The following is a 21,882-nucleotide window of genomic DNA, read 5'->3' on the forward strand; positions in this document are numbered from 1 at the left end:
GGAACCTTCCCACCAAAGATGGTTCCTATTTTTCTACTTGCATTTTTACATGTTTTCGAACTACTAGGTTGGCAGAAGCTAGGACAAGTAACGGGAGCTCACTCCATTACACAGCACTGGGGATTCGAATCGCTGAATTGCCGATCCTTCTGATCGACCAGCTCAGCATCTTAGCTACTGAACCACCACACCCTGGTATTAAGTAATGGTAATTCTGACATTCTGTAAAGATCAATATTTTCTGTGGTTAATATTTTAATATAAAAACTGAGCTTAGTGTGAACTCCAGGTAGTCCTTATTTATCAATTACCTCATTTAGTGACTGTAAGCAGTTTTGCATTGATGAAAAAGTAATTTTAGACCAATCCTCAGATTTATGACCTTCACAGGTCTAAGATAAAATCATGAGCAAAGATGTGGTTTCACTTAGTGACAACTTAACTGAATGACAAAGTTTCTGGTCCACTTGTAGCTAAATGAGGACTACCTGTTTAATATATTTAAAACAATGACAACAGCACTTCTGGCAGGTTTTGTGCAGTTGTTAGGTGAGGACTGCGTAGTTGTTAAGTGAGGACTTTAAGCTTATCCTGTCCTGTGAATACTGCATGTAAATATGGTTTGTGTCTGTTGATGGCTGAGATGGGCAGACTCAACCATATTTTCAACAGGGAAAGTGAGCATCCTAGACCAAACTAAAATCCAAAATACTAGTGAGAGAGGAATAAGACCAGATAAACAGGAATTAACACTAGACAAAAAAAAAGCAGAAAACAATACTTTAATCATGGAACTACCACGGGGAAAACTACACCCCCACCAAGATTGGCAGCGCAAGCTACTGTATGTAAACAGGGAGCAAACCCCACTCACCACAAACCTAGGCTTTCCGTTGTTGTTTCCAAAGCTGGCCCAACTGAAGGTGAAAATTCCCTCCAGCCTTCACTCCTTCTTCAAAGGCTTCCTCACCACGCTTTACAGTGCCGCCCCCCCGCCCCCCATGAAAGGTGGTCTAGGCAAGAGTCAGAGGTGGTGTTCAGCCAGCTCTCTCCAGTTCAGGCAAACCAATAGTGGCAGCTGCGGGAGGCTTCTCCCACCTGCCCAACATATTGCGCGAGCAATGTGCATGCGCAGACGGCGGTGCACATGTGCAGATGAGATGCATGCGCTCACATTTGCGAACCGGTAGGGAAGGTGAGTGAATCCCAGCTCTGTCAGGAGTCATTGTTTTACACACACACACAACACACACACACACACACCAACCATTCCGAGCTTGAGGACTTTTATTCTGAGCTGGCAAGCTGCCAAACATGCCCGGACTTGGGGAGAAGGACCTCTTCTTTTGCATGGTGCGCTGGATCCTGAGAGTTCCTTGGCGAGGGGAGGTGCAAGCAGAGACGGTGACAGGGTGACTCGCTCATAACAGCAAAAGGCAGGCTAAGCAGGAGTCATTGCTCTGGGCTGGGCGCTTCAGAAGGAAGAACCTTCGTGGCCAAGAAACATGATTTCCGTCAATAGCATAAATAAATAGGTAGGACCAAGATGAGGCTATAGTAAAAGTGATTGGGTCATGTGGAAACTCAGTGAATGACAATGGGATTCTTTGGTATGTATTTCTTTAGGAAATTTCTGTGTTGAATACATGTTTTAAATATAGATTTATTCATGGCTATAGATGGTCATAGGAAGGAATGTAATTCTGACAGCATAATTTATGATGATAGATCAACAGAATTAATGAAGACTGTAAGGATGATGAGATGTTTTAAATATGGGACATACCTGTATTTTTTTTAGCATCAGGAGTTGGCCTGGTGAAATACGGTTTGGAAAAAAAAGAAAACAGTGAAAGAAATAACATTGAAAGTAGAACAACTGTAGGAAGAAAAAGTAATTTCCCATATGCACTGTTGTGTCATTGCAATAATTAAGGTATAATGTATAATTTAGGTTTGAAATTGCCCCCATTTTGTGTGGTGCAACTCTTTATGAAAACTTTCATTATGTCTTCTCCCAATAAAGTATTTTTAAAAGGTGATATTAAGAGATTTATGACTAAACTTTGTTTATGCCAACATGGACTAGTTTAGGAGTTTCAGATTCAAAAGATTTTCTGTCTGTTGGCAAAATTCCCACCAGTTATTTTGAAAAATCACGAGCATGCATGTAAAGAAGTACAATGAGCTATTTGGTTAACATACAGGGCATATTCAAAATACAGTGAGTAAATGAAAGATTTGCTCCTCTTGTCTGAGAGTAACCTACAAAGAATGTAGATAGCAGTGTTTCGGCTATAAGATCTCACAAACAGTAGTGAGCTATCAACCCATCTTTATAGGTGTGCACTGGAAATGGTAATATTTTAAATGGAAACCGTGCTTTTAATATGTTTTTAATCTCTCAGGAGATAGTCCTGGTGTTCCTGATGTTACTCATGGGCCAATGAGCGTAGCTGAACTTGCTCATGACTCTCTAGGGGCATATGGAAACACCAAGCTGACACCTCAGTTGGATGACTCATTGCAGGTAACATGACTGAATAGCCCTTGCTATAAAATAAATAAATACGTATAAAACAGTATTTGACTGTTTTAGTATTCTTTTAAATATAGAGTACTCAAATGGATGTAATTGTGCTAATGACCCAAAGCCAAGGAGAGGTGTTCCGGATTTTGCAAAAACTTTTTTGTATACTACAAAGCACCCTCTCTTCCGAAGCATTTTACAAGATTTCATTAGAGGTAGAATCACATGAATTTTTTGTGTGTATTAGCCTACTATTTTGCTTCTGAAATGGTTTTTGACGTGTTATTCTTTTGTCCTCAGCAAAAAGAAAAGTGTTTCTCTAACCTGAATTCACATAGACTGAAGTTGAATTCGGATGTCACAAAAAGTTTTTTTTTAAAGTCTCACCTGCCATGGAGATACCTATCTAGTTTCTTTCTTTGCACGGAATATTTGCATCCCATTTCTCACTACTCATTAAAAACATAAAGGCACATAATTCATATCAGTAAGATGCAATTCAAGTACTGGTTGTTACTTATAATGCCTTTCAGGGCATGGCACTGGATTATTTGTGGGATTGCTTCTCTAAATTGTGGAGTCCAACAGGATAGGCATGTTTTAGATCCCATTTAATGAGACCCAGAAAATGGGTGCTTGGAACCCTATTACCCCTGCAATTCAACTTGCTATAATCCTGCCAACTGCTTGGAAAACCTTAGACCTGGCTTGAGGGTAGGAGGTTGGCTTATGCCCAAGATACGTTATGGCTTTTGTTGTTTGAATATTGCTTTGATAGCCATTTAAGTGTATATATGTTGATGTGTATAGTTATGGATCTGGGGTTGCACATATTATTGCCTTTTGTTTTTTAAGGCTTTTATGTGCTTTAGCCACTCAGAGCCACTGGGGCGGGTTGGATGATGAAATAAATACAGAATCAAACCATATTGTATGTACATGAGCTGTAGTTAATTTTTTCCTGTATATTTTTTAAACTCCCAGTTTGCCTACATTCTTAGTATCTTCTCATCCCCCACCCAATCAGATCTAGCCCTGTTTGGCTTTTCAACCCAATTTAGTGAAATGCTGCCACTGAAATTAATACAGTAAAAAAAGATCTCAAAGACTTAGCATAAACAAGGGTTTTGCCACTTTTGAAAGATATCAGCAGCATCTCTTCAAAGAAAACACTTATGAGAGCACTTATTGAGAAATGTCTGGTTTTGATAGATGGTATGGGTAGATCCACAAAATGTGATTTCTCGCATCCTCCATTACTCATTTCAAAGTAAAAAGAATATCTCTGTGTTCAAGGCAAATGTTATAAATCTACAGTCTAGTATTTTGTTTGCTCTGGTTGGCATGAATGGCCATTATGGATTAGGTCTCATTTGATCAGTTCTGCTTTAATTTCTGCTGGAAAGAAAGCTTGGACAGGGATAAATGTGGAACAATGTTTTTTTTAATTCTGTTCTTGAAGTTTTGTTTACTCTTACTTGATCCAGTTAGATATAATATTAATATATGTTTCATAATTCCCATGTAGACAACGCCCCAAGATGCTTTCCAGGAAATACCAGTGAATTCCAGAATCATCTGTGTAAAACCAAAATCCGAACATACACAGCAGAAAGGTAAATTATCCTGTTACCGTGTTTAAAACCTGTTGTCCTGATCCATATTGAATTGACAGATTTGGAGGATGTGTGTTGTATAAAATCGAGGGCTGCGTATATTTCTGTCACTCTTTTTAACCCACTGCCTAAACACCACAGGTAAGGAATGGATACTTGGGTGAAGTGAAGGTCTAATAAGACACATGAGAATAGGCCAAAGAGTTCCAGTTCTCTCCACTCTGAACAAGGCTTCCAAGTAACCCAAATCAAAAAGGGAAAGGTCTTAGGCATTAAAAAATGAAATCAGCTGGGTGACCTTGGGCCAGTTACACTTTCTCAGACCTAGGAAGAAGGCAAAGGCAAGCCACTTCTGAAAATCTTATCAACAAAATTGCAGGAACTGGTCCAGGCACTTGCCAGGAGTTAGTACTGACTCGGAAGCACCAATAAAAAGAAAAAGAAAAAAGGGAAATCGCATTTATTATATGTTGTTAAAATTCAATGCTATAGATTTTGAGAGAAATAGTGAGATTGAAGGATATAAATGGCAGAACCATGCTTCAGTCTCATTTGAGATTCTGAACTTTTCAAAGTTTCCCAAGGAATAATAATGCAGAAATATCTAGCAGATTATAGAAAACATATTTTTGCATCTTCTTATCCAGATATACTTTTAGGAAAACTGGGATCAGTGGTGGCTCCCATGAATGATCTCTTTTGTTGTAAATCCACATTTGGTGCTAGAGAGCGTATATGAAGTTTTAGCCAATCTAGTTTTGTATCTGAGTTTTGACCACAAGATGGCAGTGGCTTGTGCTTATATAGGAGGAAGGCTAGGAAGAGAACTCTTCTTACAAAATGGAAAATGACACAGCCAACCAAATTATTCATGATGTTAGTTGTTTAAGGGATAGCTGCTTTGCTGTAAATGCCATATAAAACAGAATTTAATTAGATTGTTGTAACAGGGTAACTGGAGATGTTTATTATTTTAGGGTAAACTAAAGTCTTTAAGCCCTAGATCAGTTGGAGATAGCTTCAGATTACAGCCTTTTTCTACATAATAACATGTCCTGCTGGACATAAAGGAAATTATCTTGAAATTAGTCAATGATTAAGAATGATTTTACATTCAACAAATGATCATGCTAATATATGTTTTAGTTATCAAATATTTATGCTGGAAATTTTTATAGGCTATTTAATATAATATAGTAAATATTATTATTTTAATAATAATCATTATGGATTATGAGCAGTATATACTTATCTGCAAGTTTATAAAAAATGAAATACTTGTTTGAATCAAAATGTTACAAATACTACAATTATATTTATACTAGTATAATATAATGTTAAGGAAAACTACTAGTAAATGGCTTCAGAAATGTATCTTTAAATATTATGAAGATTACTTTACATTAACTGAGAATACAGTAAATAAAGATTGTTGTTTTTACTAAACTTATAGTTTTGGGCGGGATAAGATAATCTTTAATTAAGGATCATTTTCCTTTTGGATAAATATAGTTGTGCTTCTAATTTGATTTTTTTTCTGTATATAAAATCCTTGTGTGGAAAATTGATATTCACATACACACACACAACAGATATGTGTATAGTATATTTCATTACATATGTATAATTACATATATAAATACAATATAGTGAAATACATATATAATCCAAAATGCAGGGGAAGTTAATTAAAAAAATAAAATTATTGGAAGGGTGCTATTTGTTCAGTTAAGAATTATTAATTTTAATATGGAACATTGATTTGGACAAAATTGCTAGAAAATATTGGAAATATTGGGATGGGTTTCTTGTCTTTGAGTCTCTTTTAAACTTTCTCCTGTTATCTATATTAAATACATTACAGAATTCATATGTATTTTCAGAAGTTCTGTTGGTAAATTCTGGTAAGAAAACCATATAAGTTGTTAGTTAAATCTGATACCAGTGACTTCTAAATTTGCAAGATAATTAGCCTTTTAACTTTTTAATGAAGCCTTGCTTTATACTTAAGGCCTGCGATCAGGTGCAAATAAATATGTTGGTTTTGTCCTGTTAATCCTACAATTTGGAAAAGTTGCTTTGTCCTGCAGATTATTGCTTCAAATTGCAGCTAATAAGAGGCACACGAGGTAGGCTATGAGGACGAGGCTTTCTGATCTGCTACCCCAGAACTTTCAAAAACAGTCCCCACTTGATATGTCCTGTTTTCTGGAAAAGCAGTACCTACTACTGCAGCAAACAGATGTCAAACTCGATCACGTCTCACACACACACACACACACACACACACACACACACGCACACACCACACACCTTAAATGTTTTTACAAATATTAATACAAGTATTATAAATATCAGCATTCTCAAAATTTCACAGGCCAATAAATTTAGATAAAGTCCTTTCTTATATTGATTCCTCCATGATACATAGTTACATCGTATTAAAGAGAATGTTAGGCATAGTAGTTAAGGTGCTGAAGTGAAATTAGGTGTCCAAGAATTCTAGTTCTCCCCTAGGCACAGAAGCTTTAACGCCGCCCCGAGTCCCTTTGTGGAGAGGGAGCGGCCTATAAATTGAATTAATAAATAAATAAAGCTAAATGACTGATTTGGGCCAGTTATTCTCTCTCAGTTCAACCCATCTCACAGGATTCTTGAGGGGAAAATGGGAAGAAACATTATGTTCATCACCTTGAGTTAATGTAGCTCTGATAAATAAAAATGAACATCAGTGGTAGGTTAAAGGAAAATATTCAGAACTCTGTACATTTGATCTTGTCAAAATCTTGCTTCTACATGAATCTTCATCATTGAGCCAATTTTAATATTGGACCAACTTCCTATAACAAATACCATATGGATTCTATCAGGCAGTAATAGCAATTATTTGCCATTTAAAATTGTTGGATCTACTGTGCATTGCTATCCTTGAAAATATTAAACATTTCATAAATTTAGCAAGCAGTGCAGCTGTCATGATGAAAAGGATGATCAAGAAGCAGCTCACAAGATTTCTGCGGAGAACTGGAAAATAAGAATTGGAAGCTAATATATGTTTACAGAACTAATTTATTCTATTAATAAATTAATTGTTTAAAATACGTTGCTGCTGTTGCCTTGTCATTAATCACAAATTATTCTAATGAATTACATTTATTTTAAATTCCTACCAGATGCTTTAGCTGTAAGCAAAAACACAGTCAAAATGAACAATTCATACAAAAAAACCCAGTTTATGGGATAATTTTTCTTGATTTTCTTTTATGATTGCTTTTGAAGGACAGAATAATGTAACAATTATGCCATGTTGCTTGAAATAAAAGCTTGCAGTATAATAGGAAAAACAGGAATATCGTCAGGTAGCACAGAGCAATCAGTAGGAAGTACATTTGGGATGGTACAAAACTGGTTGGCATCAGAACTGGGACAATTCCTATGGACTGGAAGAACAGATTTGATGGGGATTGAGGCCTAATCACTTTCAGAAGCCTAAGCAGAGTTTACAGTGCTTCTCTGCTTCTATCAATAGACCAGTTTAGTCATGGAAAGGTCTGGGTGACAAGCCATATAGGACCCTACTGTATAACGTTGATAACACACTATTTAAAGAGCTGTTAAATAGTATAATTGGAGCACCTTGTGTTAATTTTAAAATAGCCTTCATGGATTATTATTTTAAACATAATTTGAAGGTTGTATTTCTTTTCATAGTATTTCAGCAATTTAGTTCTTTCCTACTCTTTCATCTCTCCATAACATTTATCATTAGTTCTGATGGAAGAAAAAAATACGAATAGAGCATCAGTATTTGATCCAAGAGGAACTAAGATGAGGAAAAAGGATTAAAGACCATCTCCCCCAATGTTTACTTTGATGAAGGCTGAAGCCCACAGCAGTTATTTTTAAAAATATTTTAAAATTGGAATCAATTTCTGATCTCTCACATTTCATATATATGTACGGATGTGTGTGTGTGTATGTATGTGTGTGAATATATGTATATATGCTGGTCTTGTTGTATTCGGGTCTTTTCCCGTGTAAGATTGAGATTGTCTTGGCAATGTTTCGGCGAGGTCACACTCGCCATCTTCAGGCTGGGTTTTGGGCTTAAAGTGTGATCGGAGCTGCCGTCTTTCTATAAATCTTGGTGGGGGTGTGTGGAGTGCTGGCTTTGTTTCAGTAAGTGGAATGATTGGTAGATTGGTGCTGATTGGTGCTGGCTGTGTGTCTATTGTCGTTTCGTGTTGTAACGGCCTGGGTGGTGGGTGGGGCTTGTTTGTTGACTAGGGCTGGTTTCCAGATGTCTGGTAGGCGGGAGGTATCGTCACGTTTATTCATGTTGTGGGGGTGTTTCTCTATTTTGATAGCTTCCATAATTATTCTCTTGTTGAAGTGTTCTGTTTTGGAGATTAACCTGGTTCCTTCAAAATTAATTTCATCTGCTGTAGCTTTAAGGTGCTGGAAAAGGGAGGAAGTTTTTTCTTTTTTTCTTACTGTGTTCTTCTGTTCTGCGATGCGTGCATTTATTCTCCTGTTCGTTTGTCTGATGTATGTTGCAGGGCAGATTTTGCATGGTATTCCGTAGACTCCTTGGTTTTCTAGCTGGATTTTGTCTTTGGGGTTTCTTAAGATGTTGGCTATTTTTTGGTCAGTGTTGACGCTGTCTTGATATTGTGTTTGTGGACAAATAGAGAAACACCCCCACAACATAAATGTGATGATACCTCCCGCCTACCAGACATCTGGAAACCAGCCCTAGGCAACAAATGAGCCCCACCCACCACCCAGGCCGTTACAACACGAAACAACAATAGACACACAGCCAGCACTAATCAGCACCAATCTACCAATCATGATACAACCACACAACCAATCATTCCACTTACTGAAACAAAGCCAGCACTCCACCCCACCCCCACCAAGATTTATAGAAAGACGGCAGCTCCGATCACACTTTAAGCCAAAAGCCTAGCCTGAAGATCCCGAGTGAGACCTCGCTGAGACGTTGCCAAGACAATCTCAATCTTACACGGGAAGATTGTAAGCCAGTAGTCCATCACTACTTCTTATAGCAGTGAAATCCTTATAAAACAAGTGAAGAAATGCTTCCTTTTCTCTGCCTTAAATCTATTTTTCAGAGGATTTGAATGTGGAAATATATGTGTATGTGGTGAAATTCCAAAACAGATTATCCTATTTCCCCAAAAATAAGACCTTCCCAGATAATAAGCCCAATCAGGCTTTTGAGTGCATGTCTTAAAATAAGCCCTCCCCTGAAAATAGGCCTCCCCTAAAATATTTGACTGCATGCACAGCAGGTCCCTGCCGTTTCCCGGGGTGAAGGGGGGAACATGCTCCACATGCCCCACATGCACCTGCCATCCACGCAGAACGGCTTTGTGGAGGCTGCCCCCACAAATCCTAGCTACCACTCCCCTTCTCTTAGTGGCAGCCCAAAAAGAGCGGCAGGTCCAGAGACGCTAGGGCTAGCAACAGTGTGCCAGAAACAGAGGCAGAACTTCTGGCCCTCTCTGGATCAGCTGATCCACAGGCCCAGGTTAAGGGGCCTCCTGCATTTCAAGAATAATAAGACCTCTCCGAAAATAAATATGTAAGGAAGACTTAATAGGTTGAAAGTAAAGATAGAGAAGTTGTTGGATGGAGTTGATGAGGTCATGAAAGCAGAGACGTAGAAAGCTTAAAAAAAAGGCAGTATAAAAAGTATTGTGTCGATGTGGTAGAAACAAGTTTGCTATGATGGAATAGCCTTACAAATGTTGTTAGTGTAAAGTAGTTTTCACAATGCCTCTTTTTTGTTTTATCTCAGGCCTTAAGTTGAACTATTTCTAACTCTTTTTCTCACTCCACAAACTTTCCCTATGTTGAGAAGAAATATTGTTGCAATATGTATGTGTGTGTGCGTTTGTGTGTATGTATATATGTATATACATATTTTAATATTACTAAATATATTGCTTATTTACTATCCTATTACTATCACTAAGTTTTGTATCATGATTTATGATGAATATATTTTTATGATGGCTATGATAATGATTTATCATGTATGTATGTATGTATGTATGTATGTATGTATGTATGTATGTATGTATGTATACTGAGAGCTTATGCACCAGAGACAAATTCCTTGTGTGTCCAATCAACCTTGGTCAATAAAGAATTCTAGTTTATACTAAGCTGAGGTTGGCAGAAATTGTTGCAAAAATGTGGATTTTTAGGCTAGTTGTAAAGGGTGAGATAAAGTACTTGAGTGCTGAATCAAAGTATGAGGATAAAACAGATGGTTGAAAAAGGAAAAGGAAGAAAGGTGGGTTCTGTCAGTAGAAGCAGAGAAAAGGGAAGATAATTTATAATAGGGATTCTATCTGGCTAAGAAAGGCTTTTTGCCAATTTCTAGTAACTTTTCATGGGGCTCAGAAGCTTACCAGGATGCAATAGATTAACCCGTTCTACAAAGCACCTGAAAGCAGAACAAGAAGCAGTGGATGGAACTAACGAAGGAGAGAACCAATCTTGAAATAAGGAAAAATTTCCTGACAGTTAGAGAAATTGTGAAATGGCTTGCCTTCAGAAGTTGTGGGTGCTCCATCATTAGAGGATTTTAAGAAGAGAATGGACATCCATTTGTCTAAATAATCTTAAGGCAGGGGTGTCCAAACTTGGGAACTTTAAGATTTGTGGACTTCAACTCCCAGAATTCCCCAGCCAGCCATGGGGCTGGGGAATTTTGGGAATTGAAGTCTACAAGTCTTAAAAGTTCCCAAGTTTGGACACCCCTGGTCTAAGGTCTCCTGCTTGAGCAGAGGATTGGACTAGAAGACTTCCAAGGTTCCTTCCAACTCTGATATTCTGTTAACTTGAATAGTTCTGTCCTCATACTGGGAGGAATAACACACATTTTATGTTACTAATAATTGCTACCACCACCATTAAGAGAAGCCAAACATGCAGGCCGGGGATCAAACTTGAGTGATAGGGAACAAAAGTGGATGATGACAAGGTGGTGAGGCTGACCTGTTTAATCTTTTCAAGCATTGGTCATATTGCATAAATGGGGAACAACATAAATGGTAAATACAAGAAAACCTCTCGCTAATGACTGCATTTGCCCAAAAGCTATCTCATTACCCTTGCCAAAGTTTCCCATAAATTGGGTCTGTCAGTCACAGCATGGTGCCTGTCATTCTGACACTACCAAGCAGAAAATATAAAAGTGTCCTTAACTGCCCTTTGGCTTAAATCCCCCCCCCCCCCCCCCGGTAACTTGAATTTGTTCTGGGGTCCGTTTTATGTATACAAAATGAATCTATAGATGAAGCTGCTTAGAAAAATAATATTCTCTGATTGTAAACATCTGTATTAGTCTGTTTTAATAACTGAATAGTTGTGCCTGTAAAATAACCATCAATCCTTCAATCCCCTTGGTGCAGATTCTCATGAATCTTTTTGAAGCTATGTTATTCTGCATTCTGCATTTATTTATGCAGTTAATTCCTTTTGTGATAGTTCTAGATTGAATTCCTGAAGTATTGTTAGAAAAAGTAATCACTTTCAATGTTTTATTTTGAAATGCAAAGATATCAGTCTCAAAACAGTTTCAGCCAGTAAAAAAATCATTTTTTAATAAATGAATTTAGAATCTGGTGGGAAAAGGAGGCTTAGGTGTAAGAGTTTGTAATTGGAAACTGTTTGGTTCTCAGACTTTGGCCGGAAAGGGTTTGCTATTAGGGTCATTGCTGATGTTGAAAAGATTATCAATGAGATGAGTGATGCAAGTGATAAGATTTTGGTATCCAAACAAAAATTATTCCCAACTGAGATTTGTGGATATAGTCTGTGGATCCCAAATGTATGGGACATTTATTCTGCTAATCCATCTGAATTTGTCCTTTTAGCAACTTTACTTATTTTGGTGCCTTCAAAACAGAACAGAATAACAGAGTTGGAAGGTATTCTATTCTTGGAGGTCTTCTACTCCAACCCCTTGCTCAGGGAGGAAGCCCTATACTATTTCAGAGAAATGGTTGTCCAATATTTTCTTAAAAACTTCCAGTGATGGAGTATTCACAACTTCTGAAGGCAAGCCGTTGCACTGATTAATTGTTCTATCAGGAAATTTGTCCTTATTTCTAGCTTGCTTCTCTCCTTGATTAGTTTTCACCCATTGTTTCTTGTCCTGCTTTAAGGTGCTTTGGAGAATAGGTTGACACCCCCCCCCCCCTACAGATATATTATGACTTCAATTTCCAAGATCCCCAACAGCAGAGTTGTAATAAGGATGGCTCACCAACAGATCAGCACTGCTGATTGAGTTCAATATTGGTATTCAGTACTTCCTACAATTGCCACCAAAAGCCTATGAGCAGAGCATAAAGGCTATAGCTGTTTCCCTCAGCAGCATATGTTTTTTGTTTATTATGAAATCCCTTCAACAAATTTTCTAAGCAACATATAAAATACCCCATTAGCTTTCCAGAAGGCCCTGAAGTCCTGACTGTTCCCCTCAGGATTGGACTTGAGTCAGGAGGTTAATAGCATGGTTGATCTGGCACCTGGTTGGAAGAGTTGCTGTGTTTCTACTCTTGTTTATATGTATGTATGTATGTTTGTATGTATGTACGTATGCACACATACACAAATTCACACAAATCAGCATTACTCGGTGTCATACCTACGGTAATAGTCATGATTGAACAGCAGATAAAATTTCACTTCAATTTATACTGTAATTTCTAATATGCTTCAAAAATGCCTGTGACTAAAGAACCATAATATATTGCCAAGTCTCTCTGCAGATGGTATTAAACAAAGAAACAGCCTTCATAATGCAGGTTAATCTAGAAAACCACCTCCGTTGATAAGATTAGTGTCTAGGTAAGAAAATATGTTAGAAGTTAAGTCTTCAGGTCATTCAGCCTCAAACATTTGGAACTGGCCTACAGTGATGCTTAAAGGCTTGCAGACCACTTTTGAATTTTCAATATTTTTGCATAAGAAATCTGCATAATTACTGCCTAAAATATCTTTTCCCCACACAAGTCCTAAAGCAAGGTAGAAGAACTTCAGTTAAACAAATGAGCCAAGAACATTATACATGTCAATTTATTGAGAGTGATCCAAGTGTACATATTTATGTGCTTACCTCTAGGACAGCGATGGCGAACCTTTTTTGGCTCACGTGCCATAAGTGGGGGGAGCGCAGGGGGGTCGTGTGCGGGCATGCCACACCCATAATGCAATGCGCGAACCCCAGTGCACATGCGGGCACTACAGGCGTGAACCCCCCCATTTTTACATGCTTTTTTCGCCCTCCCCAGGCTCCAGAGGCTTTATAGGAGCCTAGGGAGGGCGAAAACAGCCTTCCCCGCCCCCCCGGACGCCCTCCGGAGGCGTCAGGGAAGCCTCCGGACCGTCCCTGAAGCCTTCGGAGCGCTCAAAGCGATCCTGCTCAGAGGGTCGTTTTGAGCGCTCCGAAGGCTTCAGGGACCGTCCGGAGGCTTTGCTGATGCCATCAGAGCGCTCAAAACGACCCTCTGAGCAAACCGGAAGTGACTTCCTGTTTGCTCGGAGGGTCGTTTTAAGCGTTCCGAAGGCTTCAGGGACCGTCCGGAGGCTTTCCTGACGCCTTCGGAGCGCTCAAAACGACCCTTTGAGCAAAGCAGAAGTGACTTCCTGTTTGCTCGGAGGATCGTTTTGAGCGCTCTGAAGGCTTCAATGACCGTCCGGAGGCTTCCCTGACCCCTATAAAGCCTCTGGAACCTGGGGAGGGCGAAAAATGGCTTTAAAAAAGGGTCAACAGCGCCTCACGTGTCCTGACAAATGGCTCCGCGTGCCACCTGTGGCACGTGTGCCACAAGTTCGCCATCACTGCTCTAGGATTATCTGTTCATTTAGCAATACAGAAAGGTTTAAATTAACCAAACCAGCATTGCCTATTTTCTGATATCCCCACAGTTTTCAGCAACAATACTTGCAGCCATTTGCAGCTCTTGTTAATTCTTTGGTTTTCAACAACTTCTTACTCTATAATCAACTGAGAATGCCAGCTTAGTTTACAGGTAAATATTTGGAGGGAAAGATGCAGTATAACAATTTGCACATTTTTTTCAGAAGCAGCCCCATGAAAAACTCTAGGGATGCTTTTGTTCAGGCAGGGTTATATATCAATCATATTGTAGCGAGTAAAGAGACTGACCTGGACAGAAATAGGCAAGATCCATTACCAAAGCAACAGAAGGTTTATGAAAATGTCCCAAACACCTTCCTAACTCATAGGAGTATAAAAGGGAAGGGAGATAAAGCACTATCAGACTCATGGTAACCAAGCTTAATACGGAAAGTTTAGTCCTCTGGGGGAGTTTATTTCTTGGTCTGCTCTACATCATGGATTTGATGATTTATCTGAATTTTAAATGTTATTTTATTAACACCTGATGTAATATTTACATCAATATTACACCTTATTCTGCTAAAGACTGGCTTTAGGACATCAGTTATCACAATGACATTTACTGCAAAAAAACAGAGCTTATTGTTATTTAAATCTCTTTTTGAAACCACTGAAAACAGTACCCTGTCACCGTATTTTGTAACAACTAATTTCACTAATTATCTATGGGTGACAAAGGTTTGCTTTTTTAATCCAAATCTTGACAATGAATTGCTTTGAGTCAAGCTGAAAGTAATAACTTTCCCATTTGCTTCACAGTTCAGAACCATATCCTTCTTTACCCTTGCAGTTCACATTTTTTTAAAAAAATATGATTTATTTCACATAGAATTGGACAAAGTGAATTTACTTTGACGTACACTCATTGCAGTGTAACTCCTAGTTCTCAACCTTAGGGCTGCAAAGAGGATGTATTAATACTGCATATGTAATTCCAACAATGTTGGCTTGATGTTTGTAACACTCCATCATTGTAACACTATGTGTGCTTTGTTCTATATACAATCCAACATCAAGCAGATCTATATTAATTCGCTAAAATGTAGCACTTAACTCAGAAATCCATTTAAGATATTAAATGAAAGTCATGCCTATTTTGGTAGCACTCTAATTGCTAGTGTTTGGATATGCTGTATGTGCCTCTCCCATCCCATCCCCTAAAGAATGATGGTAGTTTTCAACTGATTGCTGTGTTTTTGGCAGGCCTTAATAAAAGTTTTTTAAAACCAGATCATGCTTATTTTTAAAAAAATCAAGTTATACTAGCCTTTTCTGCTTTATTATCACATTTCTGTTGAAAAATTACTGTACATTCCTTCCATTTTGCTCTTGGTAGGGCAGGAAGACAATCCTATGTAATGTATGTATTTATCAATATGTACTTGCAGAAGACACATTCTGAACAAGGGTAGGGCAATGGCAATAACTGGGTGGGCATGTGGCAAAGGGCCAAAATAACTGGACAGGGATGGAAAGGAAAGAGTTTTTTCAGGCATTATTGAAAGGTTAACATTCAGTCGGCCCTCAGTCCTTCCTAAGCCCAATCTTCAAATCTACATTAACTTTCAGCAGTAGCTCTGCAATTAATTTCACATGTTCTTGATTCAGAACCATTCTTAACAAATGATGGAGATGACCAGGCTGAGCCCAAGGAAGAGGTCAAATGACTCATCAGTCATGAGTCCCTTTGCACTCACAGGAGATTAAATCCAGCCCACTTTAAATTCCACTCAGTCTTACCTACTTCCAATTTACTTAGTAGTAGTTAGTAGTTCAGATTAGCTTAAAGCTGGAGAAATAAGCAGAAGTCCAGACCAGTTTAAATGGGTATAAAGATTTATTGCAAGCTTAAGGTCTCCACAAGAATTTAAGCTACTAACCAGTCCAAGGAAATTGGCATCTCCTACAATAACTTTGTTTTCTCATTTAGTCCGACTTATGCCTACACTGCTATGACAACTAAACATATAACTAAATATGAGCATAATATAAACCAGAGGTGCCAAACTCGCAGACCGGATGCATGATGAAGGATTGAAATTGGGTTCCCCTTCTGTCCTCTTCCAAAACTGATAATTAAGGAATGCCTTGACAAAAGGACCAACCTGGCAGTTTTTTTCTTTTTTTGGCACCAGGCTAGAATTGAAATGTATTATAAATGTATGTCGTATTAATTAATGCATTTTGCTTTACACTTATTAATATGATAATAATTTGAACTACACCACTGTGAAACTATGGCAGAGAAGTGGGAATTTCCAAGCATTTAAGTTTACTATGATTCTCATGCACGAAACCATTTCTGATCACTTAATGAAAAATCTGTTCAGTGGTGCTATTGATAGATGAATAACTGCGCCATTTTAGAATTAACAACTGACCCTTCTCAAAAAGATTCTCTTTGTCAGGTACTTTTCAAGATATAGTGATTAGAAATAATACACAAGTGTTTTTTCCTTAAAGCAAAATTAGTAAATAGTGTAGATATTGGAAGAAATGAGGAAGACAGGAAGAGGCCTGTAATCTGGAATGAAATGAATTAATCTAAGAGTTAGAAATCAAAATTTTGTTTAGTCTGAAGAGCAGCAGCTCTCCTCACCCAGAACCTCACAACTGTTTCTTGTTTTCTTCTATTCCGGTTGACTGTTGTGTTCTGCTCACTCTCTCTTGGGCAGTGACTGCTTGACTTTTGTTGAATGAACCCATTGTTTTCTTTTTATGTTGCCCATCAAGTGAGCCCCCATCTGGTTTGCATCAGACTGTTTTCACAGCCAACAACTGCTGCTTTTTCTATATCTTGACACTTAAGGGCCCCCATGCTATCAAAGCATTGCTGTGAAAATCTGTCTGGCTGGATTGGTGCAGCTGTGCTGCAGCAGCTTGAAACTATTAACCAAACAATGACAACTTAGAACTTGAACCAGTTTTTATTTCCAGTGGTGTTATGTGTGAATGATGATCAGTACAGTATTGCTGAACCTCACAACTCAACTGTAAGTTCTCCATTCCTGTGAACTTTTCATTTTTGTATAATCTGTATATGATTTAAAGTTTTGGGTTTTTTTTTTCAATTGCAAATGTTTCCTGCATTGGAGAAAGCCACTTTTTTCCCTAAAAAGCAGTGTGTAAGCAAGTATATGCACATCTGCACAACCACACTTTAATTTCTTGATATTATCTGAAATAATATATGACATGGAACAATAAAGGGATTTGCTTCTCTAAGTGAGATTACTGCTGAATATCTAATGGGGATAAGGTTGATTTTTTTAAATTCAATAAATACAAGCCATGTGAAAAACTGCTTACGAATGATGACTATAGGTAGGTAGGCAGTGTGTAAACCTATATGGATTCTTACATGATGTATAATTAGGATCCCAAGAACCTCTGCTTCCAGGAAGGACCAGTAACTACATAGTTCACTTTTTTCCTCTGGAAAAGATGGTTTAACATGGCAGGGGGAAGGGCTCCTCTAACTGCATTCCCACAACAATTGCATATGATAAATTGGTCTAAGCATGAGCTATTCCTCCAAAGTTTTATTTTTAAGGGAGGACTCAAACCTGGGGCTTCCTGCTAACACCTTATCCAGTATGCTATACTAGCTCTTGTAGTTCAAAGAGCATCTTTAGAAATGCCTGAATGCTACTTATGAAAACTTTGAAAACTACAGTGAGAATCCGTGGCATATCATTGTTTATTTTCTGGGTCATTCCAGAAATATTTAAAAAAATACCATGGGAATATATAGAAAATCCTCAGAATAGTAGTTCTCTTCATAATGATAAGATGTTCCTTGCAAATTCACTCCTCTTGATGAAATCTGCATTCTAGTTGGGTTCCCTCATCCATGCTCATAATGCAGATGGATAATGCAGGGCTGCTTCCAATATTCTTTCTATAGTGTTAGTTTGTCAACCGAGTTTCATAATACATTTTAAATACTACATCATTCTGTGGTTGTCCCAATCAGAGAGAACCTGTAGGAATATACATAATGATTTCCTTGTATATGCCTGACGCTAGCACTGGTTAGCATTCTTGGCTCAATTAGCAAATAGTTTTGCTAAAGTTCTTGGGAGAGCAGCTAAACAGATAAAATTGTGCTGGATTGTCAATGTTATTTATGATTTATAAAAAAACTAGAAGGTATAATGGTAGTAGCCTTCTGCTAATGGATGTGTGGAAAGGATAAATCTAGTTTACACTGTACTTCTATGTAAAGATTCAGAGCCACCCTGTTTGAAAAACATTCCTTCTTAATTAAGTAAAAATTAAAACAATTAAGTGGTTAGGCTGGCTATTGTGTTGGCAATCTGGTTAATTTGAAAACTTGCGGTGGCTGTGAAGGCCTTAAGTCTGCTTTCACTGTTAGTGTTTAATATGGAATTACCACAGTGCTTTAACATTTTATGGAGTGTCCACATATGTCATCGTTCACTCAGTATCATTCTTGAATTTCCTTGCAGCTCTTCCATCTTTTCTTAAATTTCAGGAAGTCTAATATATTTCATTTCAATAATCTTATTAAGGATTGTATCAAACAAGTAAGGATAATACAAAAAATTAATACAGAAATATATATTTAAAAGTTTTTTTTGTGTGTGTGCATAGAAGAGACTATAAACAAGCTCAGATGGCACCTATATCTAACTATAGAGTGACTGTCATGTTCATATTGAGCTGCAGTAAACATTGCCAGCATGTCCTCAGCAATTAGATGTGTTTTACAAAATAATTGTATATGCAAATACAATCCAGGTGCTTTAAGCAGGTAAAAGGAAGAGAAAAAAGAACAAAGAGGAGCAGGGATATGATTGTATAAAGAGCAAAAGAATTTGCCTTCTTTTCTGGAAACATACAAAGCATTGAGTTAGGAGGTTGCAGCTGTTTACTTAGATGTCTTAGGATCAGGCTTGCTTGAAACAAACTCATTGGAGGGCCCTAAGACATTGAACACAACAACACTCAAACTTTGAAGTTGATATTTAACAAAGCCAAGCAGTCAGAACCTGGCAGTAGAAGAAACAAGTCACCTTTTCTGCCCTGTTCTTAATGGAAGATGAATATTTTGCTAGATATATTTTCCCAGGTGTTCTTTTCATAGATTTCAGCCATTTTATTTTTGTATTAGGTTGCACACTTTATAAAGTGATACTTTCCCCCTTCCTGGCTTCATATATGTGGGATTGGAAAATATTTAAAAACAGACCATAGTAATATCAGTAAGAAAATGCTGTAAATGTATGGAGTTTTCTCATCAATTTGTCCGTGAAAAGCATTTCTAAAATCTCTAAAAGTGTAAACAACATTTCTAAGAGATAAAGAGAAAATGAATTAAATAGGGTGATTTGGGCATTCCATGCTTCTTCTTTCGCAGTTGGACAATGTAAATACTGTGATATGAATGTGCCATACAATAAAGAAATGAATGTAAATACTGATGACAAACCAGCCTTCATGTAAATATATTATGTGTCCATTTCCAGATGCAATAATGTAGACTTCTCAATTCGGTCAGTTCTGAATGTGTTGGACTTTCACCTTGATGGCTATGTTGGCTGAAATATTATGCACACTGAAATTCTAACATATCTGAAGGAAATGTTTGAGAAAATAATGGCAGTGCAGAGTCCCCATTCATATATCTGGGAGGAGGATTTGTCTGGATTTCAAGGTATCCTTCCTACACTGATGCCTTCGAGATACCTTAACCCTAATTCCCATTATCCTTAACTGGTTATCTTGTCTGAGGAGTGGTGTAGTCAAATATATCTGGAGAAGCAGTAAGCTGGGGAAACCTTCTGTAGAAGCATCCCAAGCTGCTCTTTATTCTTTTAAAGTAAAATCTGGAAGATGAACAACATTACAAAGTCCCCAAAATGAAAGATCTATATAAACATTAAGTAGAGAAACATTTTACCTTTAATGCTGCTAAAATGCAACTGAAGCAGTATCTTAGAGAAAATATGTGTAAATCTTTATTGCATGTTTTGTCCTCTAAGTTTTAGATTCATCTAACCAACCTAGCTGGTTGTCCACAATCTGTGACGATTTTATGAATAGCAATGTCAACCCCATATAAGAGTCATTATCAGACGGCTTTGTCAGGTGAAAGATGAAAGCAGGACAGGTAATTGAGGGTAACATTAATATTAAATGGCTGGGCAGAATACAGCAACAACATGTATGTGAGGCAAAATGTTCTCAGTATGAACAAGTAGTTTATTCATGGGCCGTAGCAGAGAACTAAACTAAAATCATGTGTTTCTTCAAAGGGCCATTCAAAGGTTTTAGATTGTTGAAAAATATAGCGTACCAAAAGTAAAGTTTATTACTGTATGTAAAGATATTTAGAGAAAGGAAAAGTGGTTGGCACAGGACAGATTAAAAGAATGAAAGGTGAGTTTGGGCAGTATTGAGAGGAAGCAGCCTACCGTCCTTCATAGCGAAACCATTTTCAGACCAAACCCATTATATTGTACTAATTTCATTTTGAGTTTGAAAAGTGTTTGATTTGCCACAGTGGGAGCTCTGGCAGCAGGTGTAATGAATACAAACTGGGTTAAAGCAATTTGTGTTGAAACTCTCGGCTTTCAGTCTTTGGCTTGGAGGTTGATGGTTCTAAAACAGAACTTGAGTTTCCAAAACATCCAGAGGGTGCCAAGTTGAGATTTATATAAATGTAGATTAAAATAATGTCTCCTCTAATATCAACACCTTCTCTAACAGTTTTAGATATGTTGCTAAGCCATGTTACATTTTATTATAGTTTAGTCAACAAACCATGGTTGTTCAATGCACATTTAGAAGTCATCAAGATTAGATTCACCTAGCTTATTAAGCCAGAGTCAAAGTAATACAATAATGTGATGAGTTAACTCCACTAAGATTTGAAGGTTTTTTTCACTGCTGTTAATATCCAGCAGGCATTTCTTGTTATCGAATATCCATGAATCCTATGTTCTCTTACCTACTAGTACTTATTTTCTTTCTGAGCAGAGATACACCCTCTATAGTTACACATAGTAGTGTCAAATGCAGCATCTCACTGCTTCTCCAGAAGTTGCCATCAATGTACAATTTTAACAGAAGGGTATTTTATTTTGTATAATTTTATTGAACTTTACATTTTAATTATGTCATTTATTTTTGTTAGACCCATCCTTTTTATGGGAATACCAACATTATTGAACGACACCATAATGTCATTCAAATTATCAAATGTGGCTCTTAAACCTCAATATTGCTTACCCTTACCTATGAGAAAGACTTGGTAAGCTTTTACAGGAAGCACAGGACTCTTGAAAATATATCGATATAAAATATGTTTTTAAATTTTTAGGCTTACATATGGTTTATAGCATTTTCAACATCTGGCTGGATTCTTTCTATATTTGCTTGCAGTCAAATAAACATTCTTGGGGGCTTCTTAGCTTTTGTTTTTTGTTTAAATGAACAGCTTTTAAGTTGTTACACTGGGTGATTGCTATAAAGAATGCCATTAAGGACAGACACAATCCATTCTGGCAGCATTGCTTTAAATAACATGTTTATAAAACATATAGTTGCATTATGATATTTGAATATTCTTTTATGCTTCACCAGCATCTAGCATCTGTCACTCAATCTTGAAAGAAAAGGGCACAAACTACAAAGAACATTGAAATAAATTAGATTTTGGAATACACCTGTAGATATTCAGTGAACACAATAAAGATATTTGCCGACTTAAGCATTGCAATTTTCTCTTGCAATTATAA

The 21,882-nt window shown here is 37.4% G+C and overlaps 1 protein-coding gene across 4 annotated transcripts in view; it reads left to right on the top strand.

Moving 5' to 3' along the window:
• KIAA0586 overlaps window positions 1–21,882 on the top strand; it is a 79,064-nt gene that overhangs the window by 54,959 nt on the left and 2,223 nt on the right. For 3 of the 4 annotated variants that reach the window (XM_081944665.1, XM_081944666.1, XM_081944667.1), the window contains exons 31-32: window positions 2,409–2,530; window positions 4,059–4,146. In XM_081944665.1, coding sequence (XP_081800791.1) covers window positions 2,409–2,530; window positions 4,059–4,146 — 210 coding nt within the window. Of the gene's footprint in view, window positions 1–2,408; window positions 2,531–4,058; window positions 4,147–7,104; window positions 7,220–21,882 lie in introns of those variants that run through there. The other variant, XM_081944668.1, reaches the window with a different exon arrangement.

Source organism: Natrix helvetica (assembly GCF_964273705.1).
Source record: "Natrix helvetica genome assembly, chromosome: 1".
Taxonomy (NCBI): Eukaryota; Metazoa; Chordata; class Lepidosauria; order Squamata; family Natricidae; genus Natrix; species Natrix helvetica.